Raw genomic sequence first — 22,721 nt, forward strand, 5'->3', positions numbered from 1 at the left:
TTCAGTTCCTTAGCAAGTTGGCTCTGCTTCAGAATAGACCTACTTCCCTTTAAAATAGCTTTCAAGTTTACAAATTGTTCCAAATATGTTATTTTCTTGTACGAGATGACCCGTATCCTTTCATCATTTATAATGCCCTATTGATCTTGAGAAATAATTGGTCCCATCTTTCATTGTTGGAAACCTATATAAATAATCTTTTAGCCCTTTTTTTTAATCAATTTTGAACTGGAGTGCTTTCATTTAAGCATAATATTTCAAACATCGCTCTTACTTAGACCCTCTACTCTGCTGTTTATCAGGAACAAACGGCTTTCAGGTGTGAAGGCTTATTGCTTTGTCTCTGTAATCACGAGAGAAATCTCTCTAAATGCAGGTTACTTTTCATGGTAAACTGATGACCCCTTGTGGAAACAGTCAGTCTTGATTAAACAGTCTTTGTGTTATAGTTGTCTGCAAATTGAAAATTACTTATTTCGAGTAGCTGTTTTGATTCTCATAAAATGCCGAAAAGGTTTTCAATAAACAAAAGCATACTTTTATGGTATTTTATATACATTTTATTTGTATTTACTATTTATCTCTGGCACAAACACTTTCCTTGAGGATGAGTAAAGTCCTATTTATTCTTATACTTTATACTCCTATCAGTAGTTTTTTAAATCAGGAAATGTCAAAGAAATAAAATTCACAATCATTCATTCTGCATAGTTTACATGTTCATTGCTATCACAGATAGTAGTAGCAGCTAAGAAGAACAGTAGTTGTTCTACTTAGTGTTTTTAACTTAATAAACTGCTGTATTGTTATGGACATAAGTCACTAAAGAATCTGCCCTTTTATGTCCATGCAGTTTGTGAAGGAACACAGATTTATATATGTAGCAAGAATATACAGTACATTGTTTACAGTCACAATAGCTGCCTATAAAATAAACACATCAGCACTTCAAACTAAATAAAATTCTGACACACCTCCAATAAAACACTAAAAAACTTAACACACACAACTATACACAGGATTGAATCATTTGGTTTCACTACTGTCAATGCTACTCAATTATCATATAAATAATGCTTAAATTACATCCAGCTATCCTTCAGTAGGTTTCACATTTAGTCACAGTGATATCTGTATAATCAGCGGATGCCGAGGATCTGCCTGCTCTTGAACTGACAGGTTTTCTCCACTTCTTTCAGTGTTTGGGCGCGCAGATTGGCCGCCTGCAGCCTCCTCAAAATCAGCTCCTGGGACGTCGCACTCTGACGGCTATCAGGCCGCTGGTTCTCTTTGCTTTCACCAGCAAAGTGGACCTTCTTCTTGCCGGGGGAGAGGTTCTCCACCACATCTAGGACCAAACGGTAAGGAGTAACTGATTAACAAAGCTCAGTCTAACTTTATATCATCAGGCAACCCTGACAACAGCATGCAACACTCTTTCCAATGACAGCTGGATCTCAGATTATCAGGTGTGCATCATGACCATAATTCTTTTCAAAATGCAGGATTAATTTAATTAATTCTTTATTGGTGTATAAAAACTTTATTTACATGATTTAAGAAGTAATAAATAAAGACATCAACATTCAAACCAGAAGCATCCACACATAAAAACATTCCTCATTTCTTGTCTTGGTTCAGTAAGTCCAGAGGTCTTCATCTGATTCCCATACCTATGTCTTTGGTGTAGAACTGTGCCAGGTCCCTCTGCTGCAGCTGCACACGGTTGTAATTCTTCAATAAACCCTCAGCTCTGAAACAGCACATTAACATCACCAATCAATTGACAAGACTCACAAAAAATGACCCTGTAGAATGAGCAAAATAGGTAAAATGACGTCCTGTGGATTGTTTTCTGACCTCCTTTAAAAATTAAAAATAAAAAGTTTTACCTTGCTAGCTTCTCAGTGCACAGTCGTTCACGGACACACAGCTCCTGCTCCCTTTCTGCCACACAGAACAAAAAAAAAGACAAATTTATTTCTTGACCATGTAGCACTAAATTACAGTGTGACACAATGACGCACATCCTTCAGATGCATGTTCAAGTACCTGGAAGTAGGCAAAAATGTGGCTGCAACATGAACAAACCTGTTCTAGTTATATGAGTCTCTTCAACTACTCTACAACCCTCTTAGTAAGATGGAAGCAGTATTTGCTTTTTGTTTAAGTCCAGCTGCAGGTCAGCAAGAGTGATACTGTCTAACAGCCAGGCCACAGCACAATCAAACCCTGACCAGACATGAAATCGAGGTCTGCATGGCACAAGGGGGAGTAGAACGACACTCACGTTCCAGCCTCTCCTCACGTTCCTTCAGCGCCTTTTCTCTGTCACGCAGCGCCTGTTCCCGGAGTCTGAGCTCTGCGGAAGAAGTGGCCGTTGGTTCAGCAGGCTTGTGACAGTCAGAGTCCGCTGACCGCCGTCGAAGCCGCGCCTGTGCCTTCCTCTGTTCCTCGGCGACAGCGTCAGCCAATAGGCTGCTCTGGAGGATAGACTCCACAGAGGGCCGCAAATAGTCCTGGTGACAAAGACCAATTACGCACAATGCAGCAAAGTGTAGTATCTAAAACAATATAATAAAATGATTATATAATTCATTTCTAACCTTCAGGTTGAGCATTTTGCTGAGTAAAGTGTTCAGTTCCTCAGAGTATCGGTATGGGATTCTTCTGAACTTCCCCTCTCTGATCTTCTCTGCAAGCTCTTTTTGGTTGTAAGCAGTAAACGGAGGGCTAAAGAGGAACAATCCAGACATAATGCTCAGCTGTGCAGTCAACAAACCAGCCTCTGGAGAAATGAGCTTAAGCAGATGTGTTGGGAAACTTACGATAATGCACAGAGTTCATACAACAAACAACCCAACGACCAAATATCTGACTTCTCGTTGTAGGACATCCGATTTATTTGTTCCTGAAAGAATAATGTTGAAAGATAGTGGCTGATTAAGATTAAGACTAAGATTTTTTGTAAAAATCAGGAGACAAAAACTGCTGAAAACACATATCCCTGAAGTTATTCAGTGAGTACATATATTAAGCTGTCAGGAGGACAGCTTTGTTGTGGCTCAACTCCAAGGTTCAGTGCTAATGATAACAAATACTCGTAATTTCTCCTAATGTGTAAAATATGGGATTCTGTTTCCTGCACAGCTGGGAGTAGACTTTTCACATTTACAAGTAATCATTTTTCATTGAAACATAATGTATTATTTAATTCGTCCCTACAGAGGAACCCCGTCTCTCTACAAGATCATATCAAGATGTTAAGTTCACAAACCCACAAAACTCTTTGGAAATATTTCTTACAAATCAAAGGGTAGTTTAAGAATAAAGAACTCACTGGAGACATGTAGTAAGGTGTCCCAACAAATGTCTTTGCGAAGCTGGTGTCATGGTTCAGGATTCTCGCCAGGCCAAAGTCACCGAGCTTAACATTCTGTCTGATGTCGAGGAAGATGTTGGCTGGTTTCAGGTCTCGATGAAGCACAGTGGCCCTGCCGTCACTCCGTCTGTGGCACTCCTTCAGGGCTAACGTGAGCTGTGCCATGACTCGCAGGATGAGCTGTTCTTCCAAATAACGTCTGCCGTGGTAAAAAAATCATAGGTAATGTGAAGCGAAGTTTAACCTGAAACGCACTTTATTCTTGCACATGAGAAGACAGCAGCATGAACATAAATACACAACATAAAGAGGGTAGTCCAACACTAAGGATCACAAAGTCACCTTTCTTTGATGCATCGGGTGATGAGGCTGGCCAGGTCCCCACCCTCGCAGTGCTCCATGACAATGTACAGCGTGGTGTTGGTCCGGTCTATGATGCGGTCGTAGTACCTTACTATATTTGGGTGCTTGAGCTCCCTCAGGAGGTTAACCTCTGAAACCAGCATCTGCTTCTCACTCTCCGCCATGGTGCCATAATCCAGCTCCTTCCACACAAGGATCTACCACAATGCAAAAGAGGTTTAGTGAACCAAAAGGAAAAATCAAGGCCAACCAAGACCATCTTACATCTTAGCACTTATAGTTACAATCAATGATATGATTTTTACTTGTCAGACACAGATGTGACAAATAATAATCACAATCGGCTGCATTACATTTAGGTTTGTCACTAAGCACGAAAGACATTTTGACACGGTGAGAAAAACATTTACAGGTGTAAATAATCAAATTAATGATGGCGGGATTCCACTGAGCTGTTTCTGGCTTCAGGGTCAAGAGGTCTGTACTATGAAGCAAGTTCATTATACCCAGGATATATTATCTGGCTTCACTGAGCCCAACATTGGCCGTCCAAATAACCAGTACTACGAAGCTGGTTATCAACCAACTCAGTGAACTCTGGGTTTTCCAGCTACAAGCCCATTCATGTGAAAGAGGCTGGGTTGTTCATTACGAGTGACATCGTCAGAACCATGAATGAAGTACTTCATATGACATGAGATGAAACGGTGTTACAAAATGCATGTGGAAAACTTTAGGGACAGCAAAAGTCATATTCAACAAAGTGAAATGTAAACGAGTCTGTAATCATACAAAAGAATAAGAAGATGTGGAAACACTAGAGATAATATCCACAGTTAGTTAGTTGTATGATGAAGAAACCATTCTGAATATGTCACATAAAAAGAAAAATGAACAGAAACTTAAAAGTAAAGTCAGACTGTTTCTGCTACCAAAGCAAAGAGTGGAAAGATATTAATGACTGATGAGGTCTATCTGACCCAAATGTTGCTTTTATAATCATGGGAGCCAATTAACAGTATGTGGATTATTTTTCTAATAAAAGACAATCTTTGGTTTTTATTTCTAGTTATCATCACACAGTTGTCTCAAGTTATTCTGAGCTGCAGTGATGGAATCAGAGTGTGAAATCATCCACACTGTCAGCTGTCAATCCAGGGATAAAATAAACTTTGCATAATTAAAATGCAGCTAAAATCATCATTATGTGTTTAGCGGCATAAACAATCTCTCCATTTGTTAGAAGCTCTGTTTTAAAACCAGAGTGGAAATAGAAAGACTGGAACAATAAAATGTTTCTACGGACCTATAAAAGTATATATTGCTCTTTTTTTACTTGTCATTTTGTTGTAACATGTTGTCCATGTCGGGATCCTGTAGGAGTGATGACTATCTTTTTTTTTTTTTTTTTTTCACAGTGATCTGATAGGTCAGTGGTCAAGGTGTTGACAGGTTGTGATCCGATTCTCTGAAATTAACTTGCTCCGGAGCAGTTTAGCTGTTCAGCATGAGTTACCATGGTGATGTAACCCGGTAAGAAGTGAACCGTTGTAGGAATGAAAACCCAGAATTAAACCTGATGTTACCTCACTAAACCCAAATCCTGCTTCATAGCACAGGCCTCTAGTATTGTGCGTCTCAGTGGCATCACGTAAACAGAATAGATCCACCCTAAAATGTAATCAGTTACACCTGTGACCAATCAAAATGTGTGACATGAAAAGTCTGTTATCCTAAATTGTTGCAGCCATTTTCCACACATGTTCACTCTGGCAAATATACGTACGCACCATAACATACAATGGCTAACAGCGACGAAGGCAGCTCTTGCGTAACATCAATAACACTTCAATTTAAGTAAGGTTTCATTTTGCTAGGTGTAATATATTTTTTTAAATTAGTCCAGACTTTATGGTTGGCACAGGCTACCATGGTTACATGTCTCCAACTGGCAAGGAGGCTCTCAGGAAATGACGTAATAATTACAGCTCAGTGCATCCAAAGAGATACTACTACTGTTTATTCACACAAAAGTATGTTGAATGATAGTACACATATTGAGTATGTAGTGCATAGTATGCAATTTCGGACGCAGCTTCATTGTTTGTGCACTGGAGGCTTCAATTTTCCACGTCACACTTGAGTTAATTGAATGTTGAGCATGATTGGCTCTAAACTAGATGTGATGTCACAAATCATGCTCAGAGGCAATGAGCACAGAGAAATTTTCAGCTTTCAACAGATAAATGTGAAAACAGACCTCTAGTGTCAAACTCTGCATATGTATTCTTCTGCACAGTGAGGCTCAAACATTCAACTGAAGCAACAAGAAGACAAACATATTTTTGAGTGGAGGGGGACTTTAAGTTCGCAACATATGTTCTTTGTAGCAGAGCCTTTACATTTCTAAAACATTACCTTGTATTGGCATAACCTTACTAAGGCTACATACAAACCAATATTCAGGATCGATAGTTTGCAACTGAAACTAACGTCAGTGTAACGTTACTGTTTAATCGAACAGCAACGCTTTCGTGTTTGCATCTTAACGTTAACATTACGTTACATACGGGCAGAGGTTTTGTGCAGACAAAAACGTGAAACAGTTAACTTTACTCACTTTCCCGTCAGATTTCCGTCTTATTTTCTGGCATCGTCCATAGGAACCTGAACCTATAGTATACAACACCTCGTAATCCTCCACACGGGACGGCATCTTGCTCTTTACAACCGACGCTTTGTTTACCTGACGTAACGTTAATTTAGCTACTAAACGAGTTAACGTTAGCTGTAAACTCAGCGATGGTTAATCATTAACCTCAACCAGCGGCTTCCGAATGAGTCTCTTAATTTACTCTCTTGCTGGGAAAGCCGTAGTCTCCGATAAAGATGATTAAATACATCAAAAGTTTGGGTTTTTCGGCTTTCTTCTCTCGTACACTCGTGTGTGTTGCAGTTATCAAAACAGGAAGAGCTTGCACTCGCTCGTTTAAATTGGTGCCCAAATTCTCGATGGTGATTGGCCGGCTCGCTTCATACGACGACTTCTGATTGGTCATTGCGATGATACAACTTGTAAGGTTGCTAAGCGCCTGAAAGCCGCGAGAGTAGCGCGGGTAGAGGACACATGTTCAACTCCCCACGTGGTGGCGCCAAAAACACACCCAAACCAGAGGCTTTCTCTTTATTTGCGTTGGTTTCAACACTGTAGCAATCATATCCCAGGGAATAGAGTTAGGATAATTCATTTATTTGGGAAAATTGAAAAAGATTTGGAGTCTGTTCCACAGCATAACTCTGTTAGTTTGATAAAAGATGATTGATTAAAGGAGATTTTTTTTGCATTTATCTTCAACATATTTCTCAAGGTCTCACTGGAATGTTATCTGTGGCAGTATTTGAAAAGCTAATTAAAATTTCACACACAAGTTCAAAGATAAGACCGATGAGGTTTTCGCTCTATATATGAATGCACCTTAAATAGTGTCAGCAGCTGACTCTAAATGCACATTTGGGACTGAAACTTCTGTGTTGGTGTTATTTTACGTCTCAGGCCATTTATGTGTTTCTAGTACACTGAATTAATATTTTATTTTATTCTATGTATAGGGAAGGTATCAAATATCAAATGGGAAAGCACATATATCTGTGTTCTTTATCACGGAACGAAAAGGTAATGTATAAAGCCATATCTCAATGGAGTAGTATGTCCTACTTCATATTTTAAGAATATGAAAAGGGTTTTAAAAAACAGTTAAATTCATTCAAAACAGTTCATTTTTTGAGAATGAATAGGAAAATAAGTATTATTTCACTTTTATATGGATGTATAAATGAATTAAATGTATTTCATATGTTTAGTTTGAATGTGATATTATTGGTTTTGGTGTAATGATGACACTGACACTTTCATTGAAGTGTAAACATTGTTAATTATATTGTACATTTTAATATGGATGAGTGGTTGTTATCAAGGTAATAACTAAATAAACTGTCCTTTGCTTTTTTCCAAAAACAAAATTCAGTGGCTTTGGGCTCCAGCTCTTAAGACGAATCTTGATTTTCCTTTCATGCTTGAAATCCCTTTAATTGTCTGGGTTATGTACAGAGGTGTATAATAGGCACTGAAACATTTTCTTCAAGCAGACACACCGGGACATTTTTCTCAACACGAAGTAAGAGTAGCTGTCTCGAAAATTAATTGAGCAAAGATAAGAATAGCTCACCGGAAATATCCATGGACCGAGTCATGTTTGAGCATAAATCAGAAGAAAGTTATGTGTATGTTATAAAATCTCCTCAGCCTAATTTAACAGACTTAACAGTAAGTCCTTTCAAAACAACAACCAAACAGCATTGTAAGTAACCATTTGCTGTCTCTCTGACTGACATGAGCTGCAGAGTTTTGTTTTCCTCAATATGTAATCCCCCTATTATTCCTGAATACAAGAAAAGGTCGCTGGCTGCCATCGGAGCAGTTTCCATGGCTGCATATTTAAGACTCAGGGGAAGCTGAGGGGCGTCTTATTGTCAGTGGTCATTTGATTCGACCAGCAGGACCACCTGAAGAGTCGCCATCTGAGAGCAGGAACATACAGCGACCACTTACTCTGCTCATATTTCTAGTACTCTTCCACACAAGTCATCAATATAAACAGTCTGCCCTCAAAGAACTGGTGTTACTGAAGAAAAAAACTCTGCAATGTGTGTCATGTCTATTTGAAACTTTTCATATTTAATTGGAATAAAGCACAGCCAAGACTGCTCAAATGATGGAACGAAAATAAATCACCAAGAATTATGATAATTTATTCATTGTTTAAGTCTATTATTAAGCAGAAATGTCAACAATCTGTTGGTTTTTGATTCTCCAATGTGAAAATTTGCTACTTTTCTGTGTTTTATATTACTGTCAGTTGAACATCTTTGGGATTTGGACTGTTGGTTGGAGATAACAAGCAATTTGAAGATGTTACCATGGGTTTAGGAAACTTGAAAAGGGCATTTCTTTTACTATTTTTTGACATTTTATAGACTAAATGATTAATCAAAACAATAATTAATTAATAATCAAAATGAAAGTTATGATTTTCAGACAGTTTTTCAAGAACAACTTTTCATTTCTGATCCATATTCTGTTATTAGCTTTACGTTGGTTTCACAAAGATCACATTTAATCCATAATATATGGTCTGTGCATAATATGTGCATCTACATAAGTATCTTATAGTTAAACATACTTATACATTATATTAGATCTGGTATGTAACGTGCACATCATCATCATCATCACCATCACATCTTTGATTCTCGGATCAGATCTAAAAAAGAGCAAAGCAGCACTGGTGTTAGTTTAGGTGTAACACTATCAAAGCATGACTTGAGCAAACCCTACATGTGATAGATAAAAGATTATTTTCCACATTAGAAAGTCAACTTTCATGTGTGATCCCTGCCTGAGATAAATGCAGTCTTTATCTCACTTCAAATTATCCTTTCATCCCTCTCCGCTCTCTCCTGCCAGTACCACACACTGACACCACTCACACCACCAAGAGAGAGTGAGCGCCCGAGCCGGTCTGTCAGTCTGCCTCTTCAAAGGTCACTCCTACAAAGAGCTGGAGGAGTTTGGAAATCAGCCAGGAACAGTTGGGAAAGGGCGGGGTGGGGAGCGGAAAACTGACCGCTAAAAACAACAGAGACAGTCAGGTGCCTGAGGCCGCCCTGACGTCAGCTGCCCCTGTTAAAGGCCAAGAGTTGAGAGGGAACGACAGGGAGGACAGACAGCTACATCCCATAATAACCTCCTCACCTCTGCTGGGGTGACTGTGGTCTTGTAATGGGGGTTACAGGAGGGTTATAGTGCTTATCTCTCTAACTCCATTTTTTTTTTTTGGGTGCAGCTCAGCCAAAGATCTCAAAATAATAAAGGTAACACACATCTTTATAATCATACACACACCTGGGTGATCTCCTCTGCGGCTGCACTAAATAAAAACAGTGATATAAAGCTGATAATAAAGATATTAAAGGAAAAGTTCACAATTTTTCAAGTCTGTCTTAAAACAACAGTCAGGCGCCAAAACAAACATCGAAACAGGTTTTGCTCGCTGTAATCATTCCTCCCGTTCATATTGACCATTAGAAGATCCCTTCAAATGTGTTTGCAATGTTCTTCCCAAGTCTGTCTATGACTCTCATACCTGAGCATGTTCATTACTTACTGAAGACATAAAAATGGGTCATTATTAAATACTTTGATTTTCTAATAAGGTTGAATAATTTCTTAAAACAGCTGGGCACTGTAGTTTTTAGCAAACATTACTCCAACAAGAGTATATAGTGCATTTGTTTGGGACTATTTCAAGTCGCTGATTAATACACATTTGGTGCTGTAGTGAGTATTTATGGCAGCAGGATGGTGCGTATCGGATTGATTAAAAACAAACTACAGTGCCCACGTTCATCGCAATGAAGGAACATGTCACTGCATCGGTGCAGCTGATTAATGTGTTTTTAATAGATTTTGGACAACAGTGGAGGTTTGTAGCACAGAGAAAAAGCACAGTATATTAGACTTTGGCTACACAGGAAATATTCAATAGTAGAATCAATTCATTGTTGGTTTTGGTCTTCTCATGGGATTTGTTCACAATAAGGGTAAAAATATAGATCATTATCATACCCTCAAAAGGATCACAAGAGAAATCTGAGGGTCGCAAGATAATAATAATAACTTTATTTATATAGGACTTTTCAAAACACAGTTACAAAGTGCTTTACAATAAAAAAAGAGCACATTTGACATGTAAAAAACTAAAAGCCATAAAAACTAAGCACATTATAAAAACACCTGTAAAGTAAAATGAACTAAAATACCATAACATATAGTAAGCTGACCAAAAAACAATTTTAAACAAGTGGGTTTTTAACCGTGATTTAAAAGACAAAACAGAGTTGGCAGCCCTGATCTTCTCAAGCAAGTCGTTCCAAAGTCTAGGAGCCCTGACTGCAAAGGCTCTATCCCCTTTGTGTATCAATCTTGACCTTGGAACATCAAGAAGCGACGCATCTGATGGTCTCAGGGAGCGGGAAGGGACTAAGGGCAATTAGAGATCTGATAGATAACTTGGGGCAAGGTCTTTCAGGGCTTTGTAGTAATCAATAAAATCTTAACAATCTATTCTAAAAGCAAAAGGTAGCCAGTTAAGGGAAGCCAGGATTGGTGAAATGTGATCATGTTTCCTAGACTGAGTTAAAATACTGATAGCAGAGTTTTGGATGAGCGGGAGGCGGGAGAGGGATCTTCTGCTGATGCCAGAGAGCAGGGAATCACAGTAGTCCAATCGACTGGTTATGAAAGCGTGAAATCAGTTTCTAGATTTTTGGCAGAAAGAAATGGTCTAATCCTTGAAATGTTTCTTGATGATAAAAACAGGATTTAACCAATGAATTAACATGTTAATCTAGGGTGAGGATTTGATCAAAAATGACACCAAGGTTTCTGCAATGCTGAGTTATAGTGAACTACCACTGTTCGAAATTTGGTTGTTTGCACTATCTTGACCTATGATTGATATCTCAGTCTTATCAGCGTTTAGCTGCAGGAAGTTTTGTGACATCCACATGCAGATGTCATTCAGACAAGTAAGCAGGTTGGCATTGTTCTGATAATCGTGTCCAGGGTCACAGACTAGATACATCTGAGTATCGTCTGCGTAAAAATGGAAACTGATATTAAACCAATTAACAAGATAGTATTCATTTCCCCCCTTGTGAGATATTTGATAATTTGACCTCCTATAGCATATTAAAATATGATTCAAATGGAGCCATATGAGAGTGTAAAATGACTGCGGTCTAACTGCACAAGGCTCATGGACATATAAAACTTGTGACAATTAGTTACAAGTACATATTGCTTCCTTTAAAAAGGTCACAAATCAAAAAGGTTGAAACCAATTGCGTACCAGGATCAGTTAACTAAAATCACAAAAAAACATATTTTCTCATCAAGCCATGCAATTAGGAAGTAATATGAGTAATAAGGGCTTTGTTTCTGCAAAGACAGGTTGCTGCCAAATTTTCAAATGTAATTTTTAATGCTTCTATTATTTTGTTTTTGATACAGTGGAAGAAATCTCAGGGACATATCTCAAAATCTTGACACATAAAACCAAAATTATCTGTAACACAAGGAGAAAGTGACAAATTCTCTTGTAATTTGAGTGAACTGACACTTTAATCTGCTCTTGTATTCGTTTTTCTATCCCTACACATCAAAATTCACGTTTCTTCACTTTTGCTCCTCAGGCACACAATGTAAAACCTGATGTGTTGACACAAGAGTGAGACATGTCATCATAACAACGCTGAGGGTCTTTGTTGTGACAGCAGGAGGGGCCAGGGAGACACTACGATGCCCGCAGCTGCTGCAGTGACATTCAGCCTGGCTCTCGTCTCCACAGCTGGATGTTTTAGTGCCTGCTGACTCAAGGGACGCCACCATCGCCGCAGCATTCACAAGGGAGCAGCCATCAAAGCATGACATTGAGGTCCTTGGGGAGCGGCACCCGTGAAATAGTTCATTGCAGGTGTCCTAGCAGGAACACTGGTGCCTCTGGAGCAGAGGACACAAAAAAAATTCCTCTGGAGACTAATTTGACTGTAGTGTAGGTGACCTTTGGAAGAGCTTTTGAGCAGAATTGAGGAGGAGGAATCTCCATGCAGGGTTATACTACTCCATCTGGACACCACACTGAGCTACAGCCCCGGCTCCTGTTAGCTCTTTGGTATGTTCGTGCATATTTAATCCCATTTTCCAGCTCACTCCCTGCCGTTTTCGCTTGCTTCTCATTGGCTGCCTGAAGCATGTTGCTTTCCAGGAGATCCAATGATTGGAACACACTTCTTTGTCACAAAAAAACATTCATGCATTTTGGTTCTTTTATGAATGTATTATGGGTCTTCTGAAAATGTGATCAAATCTGTTGGGTTGAAAATATACATAAAGCAATGCTAATTTGGTTTGGTTTGCCATTTTTACCTAAATTAGGTAGATGCAAGACCCAACCTCCTGGATGATGATTTTAGGTCTTCCTGAAGAATCTGGAGGTAACCCGCCTTTATTATTCCATTTGCTCTCTGTAAAGCACCAGTTCCATTGGCAGCAAAACAGCCCCAAGGCATAATACTACCACCACCATGCTTGAAGGTAGGTATGGTGTTCTTGGGGTCACCTTTCTCCACCTCTAGGCCTCACATTTTCTCCTCCTAACATATTTCTGCTCACTGTGGCCAAATAGCTCAATTTTTGTTTCATCTGACCACAGAACTTTCCCCCAGAAGGCCTTTTTTTTGTCCATGTGATCAGCAGCAAACTTCAGTCGAGGCTTAAGGTGCCACTTCTGGAGCACGGCAGCCTCTCAGCCCATGGTGTAAAACATGTTTGACTGTGGACACTGCTACCTGTGTTCCAGCAGCTTCTAATTCATCACATACCTGCTTTTTGGTGGTTCTCTGTTGACTCTTGATGATCCCGACCAATTTTCTCTCAGCAGCAGGTGACAGTTTGTGTTTTCTTCCTGATCGTGGCAGTTACACAACTGTGCCATGCACCATATACTGGACCTATAAATATACAAAGGAGGCAAAATGCATGAATGTTTTTTGTAACAAAGAAGTATGTGTTCCAATCATCCCATCATAGAAGAATAAGAGCTGTAGAAATCATTGGAAACTCAAGACTGCCATGACATACATGTTCTTTACAAGTGTATGTAAGCTTTTGACCACACCTGTACAACTCCAGCTGCTGTGCAAATGTAGTCGATGGCACTCCACGATGGTCTCACTTTCCATTTATCCTGTGAATCCAACTATTTTAAGGCAGATTGGCGAGTTAGGAAAGGTGACACGTTCAATACCATAGCAGCTGATATGGAGATATAATGTAACTTGACCATCTGTCAAACTGAAAGTCAGAGATCAGGCCTGTGAAGTGGCAGAAGTGCTGCTGGGAACACATAGTACCAGTTGTGACAAGAAACTATATTTATTCAAGTAGTATACTTAAGTATAGTTTTGAGGCACTTGTACTTTACTTGAGTAATTCCATTTCATGCTTCTTTATACTTCAACTCCACTATACTTCAAGGAAATATTGTTCTTTTTCTTCACTACATTCATTTTACGGCTATAGTTATTTCAGATTAAGACTGAACATTAAAAAAAACATAAAATACGATGCCTTCCCGACAATTTTGGTTTGCAAACTCTTACAGAAAAGCAGCAGCCGTGGGGCCCTTTTTCTTCTTTGTTACCTCAGTAATCATTTTATGCCCTCTCAGGTTTATCTTGAGACCCTTTGAGGGGACCACAAGGTTATGAATGACTGGACTAAACTACCTAGCTGTAAAATGCTACTAACACATTTAGAGCTGCAACGATTAGTTTACTGGTAAATTGTTTAAGTCATTTTTTAATCAAAAATGACTAATATTTGCTGGTTGCAGCTTCTAAAATGTGACGATTCGAGGCTGTTCTGTGTCATACATAAACTGTAAAGTAAACTTTTGGACTGTTGACCAGACAAAAACAAGGCATTTGAAGACATCACCATGAGCTCTACCGAATTGTAACAGCATTTTATAGACAAAACAATTAATAGAATAATCAAGACAATAATTGGCAGATGAATCAATAATGAAACCAATCATTAGTTGGAGCCCTAAACACATTAATGCATCAGTATTAACAATCTAACAAGGTACTATAGATGAATATATCAGTCACGGGGGGCTTTTTCCTGCAGAACCAGTTGTACATGTTGCTGACAATACTTTTGAATTAAGGACTTTTACTGTAATGGATCTTTACATTCATGTATTGGTACTTTTACTTAAGTAAAGGATCTGAATACTTCTTTCACTTCATCTGCTGCTAAGGTAACGAGATCTCTGCAGCCCTGTGCTGAGAGTGCACATTAACATCAGATTAGTTCGCTGTCAGAGAACGGACGTCACGGCTGAAATCAGAGCTCTGTAATATAAACCGGTGACTTTCAGCGGCCAGTGACTGACACCACAGTTAAACAAAACTGAACTGAGTAAACACAGGCTTTGGTTACCTGGACACCGCTGTCAGCTGGTACTTCAGTCAGTGGAAAATGGGAAAGTTGACATTAGCAGAAAAGAGAGAATCACCCCCCAAATTAAAGTAAAATCAAAGCTTTTCTCATCATCATTTAAAAGATACAAATACTATTATAAAACACCATTTCCTTCAAAAAAATTTTACTTTATGTTAAATGCATAATCTATATTAAGGAAAAGCAGTACACTGTTTGGATCTTTATGATGTTTTATTCCAGCACAAGTTTTTTGTGTTGTAAAATGGCTGTGTAGCTAGGAATTAAAGGAGAAGTACAAAATGGAAAATTACAGACAGTTCTAGTATAATTTGTTTAAATCCCTATTGTGTTTATTTCCTAAAACCACATCTAGGAAAACATTATTTCCCTGCCTTCTTTGGAAACATGGTCAAAACAAAACAAAAAAAACAACGAAAAAAAAAAAAGAAGAGGTGAAAAAAAATATGAAGCTTCATTTCAAGTCACTCTCACAATGGAGGGGAATCTGAAAGGGCCTCTGGATGAAACACATTTACAGCCTGATTTAAAATGTTTTTACCTACCCAGTCAGGTAGCCCTTTTTTTTGCATTTCACACACAGTTTCTACCAACAGTGGCACAGAGGGAGGGCAGTAACTACTAAAATGCACCTTTTATGCATTAGTTTATGACAATGATAATTGCTGCACCTCTATAATTTCCTAAAAGCAGGCTAAGCAAATTACATATAATTGACCTCAAAAACCACAACACAAGTACATTTGAGAGAGAACAGCTGCGTCATTGCACGGCCCAACCAGATTTTCCCTCATAAGTGAAGAGTGATCCCTTCCTCGCTGGCTTAATTTCATCTTGAAACCATCTATGTACAGACGGGTGACAAATTAAAGGAAAAACCAGTACAGGCCTGAATTCTTGACCCCTACAGTGAGGGGATCCGGTGGCTCTGTTGTGCTGTGGGGGGCATTTTGCTGGCATGGTTTGGGTCCACTTGTCCCCTACTGTGATTAAACTTTTCTATCTTGATAGGAGTGGTCTCTTCCAGGATGACAATGCCCCCATCCATAGGGCAACGTGGGGTCACTGAATGGTTTGATGAGTATGACAATGATGTGAATCATATGCTATGACCTTCACAGTCACCAGATCTCAACCCAGTTGAACACCTATGGGAGATTTTGGACCGACGTGTTAGACAGCGCTCTCCACCACCATCATCAAAACACCATATGAGAGAATATCTTTTGGAAGAATGGTGTTCATCCCTCAAGTAGAGTTCAGAGACTGTACAATCAATGCCAAGGTGCACTGAAGCTGCTCTGGGGGCACGTGGTGGCCCAACACCTTAATAAGACACTTTATGTTGGTTTTTCCTTTAATTTGTCTCCCGTCTATACAGTATAACAAACACACAAAATGTTTGTCGAGAGGGAATGCAAGGAAACAGCATTATCAGGGAATGTGGTCTACCAAGATATCAGCTAATCCTGACATTCAAGGTTTCCCACTGGATCTTAATGATTTAACATCTTAGATGGTACAAGTTTGAAACCAGGCCCATGTGGCAGCCAGCTCACAGATGTAGCTTTAACGTCATGAAGCACGATTCCTGCATGGGAACTCAAAAAAAAAGAAAAAGAAAAAAAAAAAGAGAAAAAGAAAAAAAAATTTCCAGGATAACACTGAGAAGTGCTTAATTCTTCTTCTTCTTCTTTAAAAAAAACATTCATGATATTTTAAACTAAAATTCTCTGAAATTATCAAGGACCAAGAGAGAGAGAGAAAAGACGCTGCAGTCATTTCATTTCCAACAATGAAAACTCTTCCTCAGCTTCGTTATGTACAAGATTAAACATACCATGACATGAGGACGACAGTTTAAGTAATTTAAAATGAAATAAAATTTGACCACCTGTGGTGAATTGCCTCCACACTCTGACGTCACAGAGCAACACGACATGAATCATATTTATCAAAAATGGGGGAGAAAGACAACCACACACACTCACTTAGGCAGGTTATGCTGTAAATTTACAGTAATGATACCTATAGTTCTGTAAGCCAAAATCTCTATTTTAGAATGCTGAACATTAGGGAAGCTTTCTATAAAAAAAACATTTTTTTTTCCCGTGTCTTTTCCCACCTCAGCAACACTAAGCATATGGCTTAAATATTTGTAAAACTATGTAGTCCAATGGGGGGAATAAGAGTCTCTGCCTTCTCAGTCTGGCTTGCTGAGATGATCCTCGAGACAGACGTCTTCTCTGCTGTGTGTAGCTGCACATGGCTGTGTGTGCACATGTGTATTTGTGTGTGTATGCAAGTTGGAGAGCAGAGGGTGAAAAAGGGGGAAATCCACATAGAGGGAGTTACTTTTTAGGTTGATCAGACTGTAAAACTCTTGCCCTGCCAAAGTTTTTGTCTTCTTTTTAAATGTCGGCACCATCTCCTCTTCCTTCACGTCTGATACAGAAATGGTCCGTAATCAAGCGCTGCATCATTCGCCGCTATCCCTTTAGGCTTTCAGCAGGGCCGCCAGTGTAAACATGATCCCCCCATCTTAGTGAGCTCAGAATACTGTCTCGACAGATGGGTGGCCACAGGAAGAAAAAAAGACGAACAAAAAAAAAAAAAAAAAGTCCCGACGACAACAAAAAGACATCAACAAATATGATGGCCGTTGTTGTGGAGATATGCGGGTTAACGGGAGAAAAAACAAAATAAATCAAAAACATTGACAGCTACCGTTCAGGAATATTTCCTGGGGCAGGGAGCAGTTAGGGCAGTATGGATCCTTAGTGCAATGAAGGCCAGAGGAGCGGCCGGCTGCGGAGCCTCAACGTTCATACGGCCGCTCTCTCTGGAAGGTGTGGCCAGCCGGCTCATCAGCAGGCTGAAAGAGAGGTCCAGTGGGCATCATCAACTCTCGCCAGGAAGAAGAATAAGGGCAGACATTATGCTTCTAGTCACATGTATACACTCACACACACACGACCATACACTCGTTAGACTCTGTAAAACTACTACGGCTGAAGCCTTGGGGGAGGGGAGGGGGGAAGAGAGAGAGTCCGGTCCAGAGCGTCCTCTGGAGGAGTCCTGAGCCTCATTTCATTAACTCTGAATAAAAAGTTATGTACGTGTGAGCATCTACGTGTATGAGGACGTGTAAACATCAAAATATGAGTCGTGACGAGTGTGAGAGATTATTCTGCTAGGCCGTTTGGAGCGAGTGTGTGGTGTTAGGGTTGTGTGCAAGTTAACTATGCCTGTGACCAGTTTAGTACTGTATGAGTTTCTGTCATTTGTGTGTTTTGTGTACATGTCTTCATATTTTTTTTTTTTTTTTGTTTCCTGTTAAGTCTCTCCACTTATGCAAATGTACATTCATCCATCGGGGGGTGTGAGGAGGGGAGGGGGGGGGGGGCAAGTATGACGCTGGGCCACACACTAACTGATCCTGAGGCTTTTCCAATGGTCCGATAAAGACTCTCGCCTCATCAGTGCACTCAAAATAAACAGCAGTAGAGGTACTGGAGGACGCTGTACCACACGTAGCCGGAGACGAAAGCGAACGCCTGGATAATGCACAACCACATGGGGTCAAGGGTCATCTGCCGGGAAACTGCTTCCTTCTGTCCTTCTGGAGGAGGGAATACTCCTGTGGAGAAAGACAGAAATACAAACATCACAGTTTAGCTTTTAAGGAGATGTCTTTGTTAATCCTGGACGTCACAGAAACCTGATCTTGTAAAATCAAACTGATATTATAATTATTTTCAGCATATATACTGTATATCTTTGGTGACAGTTTTGACTTTTGTGCATATTTGATCAAAATCATAATTACAAAAAAAGAAGAAATTAAAGTTTTATTTATTTTTCTGTGGTGACAGCACCACTAACGTTGGTGTTCTCCCAGGGGGTGAATTTTTGGTATTGACTAAAGGTTTCTCCCAAAGTTCTCCGTACTTGGCTCAGAAAATGGACGTGATGTCACGTTCATGATGCCTAATGAGCCCACTCTGTTCTGATTGGCCATCTTTCAGAAGCTGCATCTCGCCAGACTTCCCCCAGCTCTGGAAGCTACTTAGCAAACTAGTTAAATTCACATTATTTCCTTGTTGTGGCTTTATAGAAACCAATAAAACTGCATATGGTCATTTTCAGAATCTCATTGGCTGTTTGAAGCACCAGTTATCAGCACAATCTGTTCCAAATGGCTTGGACTTTACACAAACGAAGAGGGGTAGGCACTTTGGCCTGTACACGGACTCTCATTGGCTATTGTAGGCTGTGGACAAGGCATGGAAGCTCCTATTGGGTTAAGTGAGGTGTCATCTGCTGAGTTATGACAGAGAATACATGGAAGATAAGCACGTCTGCCGGCTAATTTGAAATGATGCAGCAGCAGTTTGTGGGTGTTTACTGATGTAATAATGTGTTTTGGACTTTATATTTTTTTACTGGATTAGATTGACTGGACTTTTGCCAATGTAACAAGACCATTTTTGTTTTATGGATCAATGGAATAATATGAAGCTTTATAGTTGAGTTGCCTGAATTTTGTAATTGTTTATTTGTTGGTGGTGTGACAGAGGCATTGATTGTACCTGCTGTTGTGATTCTATCTTGAAATGGTTGGCATCAATTGAATCACAAGGATCGTAGCTTTCCAAAGATGTGTCGCACGAGTATCCACTTAAACATAAGACTTGTGTATATAGCATAGTTTGTGTATTTTACAGATCACTACTATCTTTGTCTTTTCTTACTAGCCGCTCTGTTGGGAAACGTACGTATTTGCCACTTGCATTCTGTAAACACACCATCAGTAGCTTTGGACGGGACCGCGTGCAATGCATTCTGGTTGTTGTAGGATTTCCTCTTTTAGAGCGATAGGAGAATCTACAGCCCTTTTCTCAGTTTTCTCTTGTCAGAGGGTGCCAATTTTGAAAATAATTGCACATTTCTATTTCATAGGTGACCTAGTTTTAAGAATTCATCACATTTACAGCGGTGAAATTCCTCTTCAAGTTACTCTTAGCACAATGGGAGCTCCACAGTATTAAACATTTTAATGGGACAGAAGGGTTAAATCGCTGATTATTGAGTGTTCTTGTTGAAAAAAAATGCCGCTTATTAATTATTGTAGGCGATACAGTATGACGTCGGTAATGCACCATAAAAGTTGACAGTGTGTTTCTTAGCAACAGCCCTCAGATGTCAGTCAGCCGCTATCATGGGAAATGCCCACCCTGAGGCTCTGAGCTTTGAAGCTTTTTGCACAAATATTCCAAAGACTGTTGTATCTTATTTTGAATAACAAACATTTTACACAATAGCTGCAGTATCATTACAGTTCATATCTCCTCACGCAAAGGATTTAAAATTTCAGTTCGACTTTGAACGACGCACCTGTGTCGTAGAAGTGGGCCAGCAACTCTTCTTTCTCCACAAACCTCTGATACAGCCAGTCAGTTAGAGCCTCTGCCTCCATGGGAACCTCTTTTATAGGGTACATCCTGAAGAAAAGAGGAGAGACAAGCAGACAGAGAGATGAGACACCAAAAAAAAAAAAAAAAAAAAATGGATTAGTGAAGTTTCACTCAGCAGAAATGGTCTGCATTGATCCGTCGTGGAAGCTGCAGTCCAAACACAGGGTGTCAGCTGTGGTCCCTGAGCAGAGCAGTCTATTTCTAACTGGAGTCTGTTACAGCAGCCTGTGTGTTTGCTGTTGCTTCAGCTTGTTTTGGGAATTCATTAGCTGGCAGGATCATCAGAGTGTCACAGAGAGACAGAAGCGCTGAGGAGAGCCCTGACAGGACACGGTCAAGTAATGCAGCTTCACAAAATGGCTGTTAGGAGTGAGTGGGAAGAAAAATGCAGAGAAATCAAACTGAAACTGTTTTGCCATCAAGAAAGTGAAAAAAAAATCACAACTCTAAGCGGGAGCTGAGCTCAGAGAGGAGGAACATCATTAAATCCTAGCAGGTACGCTGTATTTCAACCCTGCCAGAACCGCTGTGCAAAGAACGTTAGTCAGACTCGAACCAGGGACATTGCGGACATGTGACATACATAGTAACCATTTGGCTACCACGGCGCTCCGGTCTATCTCGCTTTCAACTAACATATTATATTTGATGCTTCTGAGCAAAATAAAGTATCACACTTGGTTGTAACCTCTCCTTGTGTGTTGTTACCGTGATAAGAGCAACATATACACATCAAAGTTTGGTTGTTTTCTTAAATGGAGGAAGAGGATGTAAAGAATTGACCTAGTTGGTTATTGGTTATGATTGATGATGCTTTAGTAAACCTTTCACAGTCTCACATAAGTGACAAATGTTAGTGACATGGTTTGACTTGAGTAAATGTTACTTCAATCAACATTTTTTTCTTGTGTTATTTACTGTTTATAAGCCTATAGTTGCCGTCAGTTTCACCAAAAACCTCACATTTGATCACTGTAATGAGCCGTCATATTCAGCACCTTCAAATTTCTGATAAAGTTTTGTAACAATTTATCAGCTCAATAAAAATAATGCAGTTCAATACAATAGCCCCCCATACCTTCATAAAAAGGTCATAATGTTCAGTTTTTACTTAATCTGTTTTGCTAATCTGCTGATTTATTGGCTGTAGTTTGTGGTGTTGTTGACTTATACTGGGTGGGATGGACAAAATATTAGAAACACCTCTTGGTTTAAAGTAGGTAAATATAAAAGAAATCAACACCTAACTCTGCAAAGTAACTATTCACATCAAATATTTCTTCATTTTCAAATAGTCGTAGTTAGTCTGAAAAAGAAAACATGCAATACATCCATATTTGAAGCAAATAAAAGGCCAATATTGTGTAGTTGTTTATTTTTCAAATTAATAAAATGTCTAGCTGGCTGAAATGATTCATTTTCACAGCCACAAATGAAAAACAGGGGGGAGGAGGGGATGTGGAACCCAAAAACCCAGAATGATGCACTGGTTTGACACTGTGAAAACAGTCCTTGGCCTGTGAAAAGGGTCACTTTTACAAGCCCTGATGAGAGTGTTAATGAAATCTTACTTCTAGCCAGAAGGGGTCCCTAGTAGGCTGCACTCCCAGACCGCCAGCTCCTGTTCACCTTCAAATAGAGGTTACAGTCTCCTCCCTCAGAGAAGCATTTCCTCTGCACTCAACATTTGTTCAATATTCCCCGCTAGATAATGTCCACTGTAAAAGTACATGTGCAAAAGCTCTGGAAGAGGGAAGTAATAAGTGATACAGTATTGATCGGTAAAATGATCAATGTATATTAAAAAGCAACCTATACAAGGGCAACAGTTCCTCCTATCAGGATGATGTCTTGTCTTTTGAATGCTGATTAAAAAGATCGGCATATTTCTCCTGATTTGTTGAAAATACAAGCGATTCCTATAATTTCCTACAAAAGTATTTATGTGATCTCCTAAACAAAAACATTAATATTACAAAAATATATAGCATAATCTGGAGTAGAGCTGACAACATTTAGTTGATTAATCAATCGACAGAAAATTAATCGACAACTATTGATCATTTTGAGTAATTTTTTAAGTAAAAATGCTAAATGTTAAATTCTCTGGTTCCAGCTTCTTAAATGTGAATATTTTCTGGTTTCTTTAGTCTTCTATGATGAATATCTTTGGGTTGTGGACTGTTGGTCCGGACAAAACAGGAGATTTTAGGTGACATCTTGGGCTTTGTGAAACAATGATTGACATTTTTTGGCATTTCATAGACAACTAATTGATCAGTCTAGAAAATAATTGACAGATGAATTAATAATGAAAATAATTTGTATAGTAATCAGTTGCTGTTGTAAT

General features: G+C 39.3%; 2 protein-coding genes across 2 annotated transcripts in view; both read right to left on the bottom strand.

Moving 5' to 3' along the window:
- Nucleotides 1–862: 862 nt before the first annotated feature.
- On the bottom strand, nucleotides 863–6,735 carry nek2 (NIMA-related kinase 2). Its single transcript, XM_067572024.1, has 9 exons — nucleotides 6,366–6,735; nucleotides 3,725–3,942; nucleotides 3,341–3,581; nucleotides 2,829–2,911; nucleotides 2,607–2,733; nucleotides 2,291–2,519; nucleotides 1,893–1,947; nucleotides 1,674–1,753; nucleotides 863–1,348 (listed from the first exon to the last, which is right to left on the bottom strand). The coding sequence occupies exons 1-9, from the start codon at nucleotides 6,459–6,461 to the stop codon at nucleotides 1,140–1,142; spliced, it is 1,338 nt and encodes a 445-aa protein (XP_067428125.1). The 5' UTR covers nucleotides 6,462–6,735; the 3' UTR covers nucleotides 863–1,139.
- An 8,353-nt stretch (nucleotides 6,736–15,088) lies between these two features.
- lpgat1 (lysophosphatidylglycerol acyltransferase 1) overlaps nucleotides 15,089–22,721 on the bottom strand; it is a 52,923-nt gene continuing 45,290 nt past the window's right edge. Inside the window, exons 7-8 of the mRNA XM_067572327.1 lie at nucleotides 20,292–20,398; nucleotides 15,089–18,534 (exon numbers count right to left, since the gene is read on the bottom strand). Of these exons, the coding sequence (XP_067428428.1) occupies nucleotides 18,383–18,534; nucleotides 20,292–20,398 (259 nt within the window). The 3' untranslated portion in view covers nucleotides 15,089–18,382. The remainder of the gene's footprint in view (nucleotides 18,535–20,291; nucleotides 20,399–22,721) is intronic.

The sequence above is a fragment of the Thunnus thynnus genome, chromosome 18, assembly GCF_963924715.1.
Source record: "Thunnus thynnus chromosome 18, fThuThy2.1, whole genome shotgun sequence".
NCBI lineage: Eukaryota > Metazoa > Chordata > Actinopteri > Scombriformes > Scombridae > Thunnus > Thunnus thynnus.

Excerpts from the sequence above, each read along its gene's own strand:
- nek2 (XM_067572024.1), bottom strand. The coding sequence starts at position 6,461 with ATGCCGTCCCGTGTGGAGGATTACGAGGTGTTGTATACTATAGGTTCA. Across the intron at positions 2,734-2,828 it reads TATGAACTCTGTGCATTATC|CCCTCCGTTTACTGCTTACA; the intron begins GTAAGTTTCCCA and ends GTTCCTCTTTAG. Across the intron at positions 1,754-1,892 it reads TGCACTGAGAAGCTAGCAAG|AGCTGAGGGTTTATTGAAGA; the intron begins GTAAAACTTTTT and ends GTGCTGTTTCAG.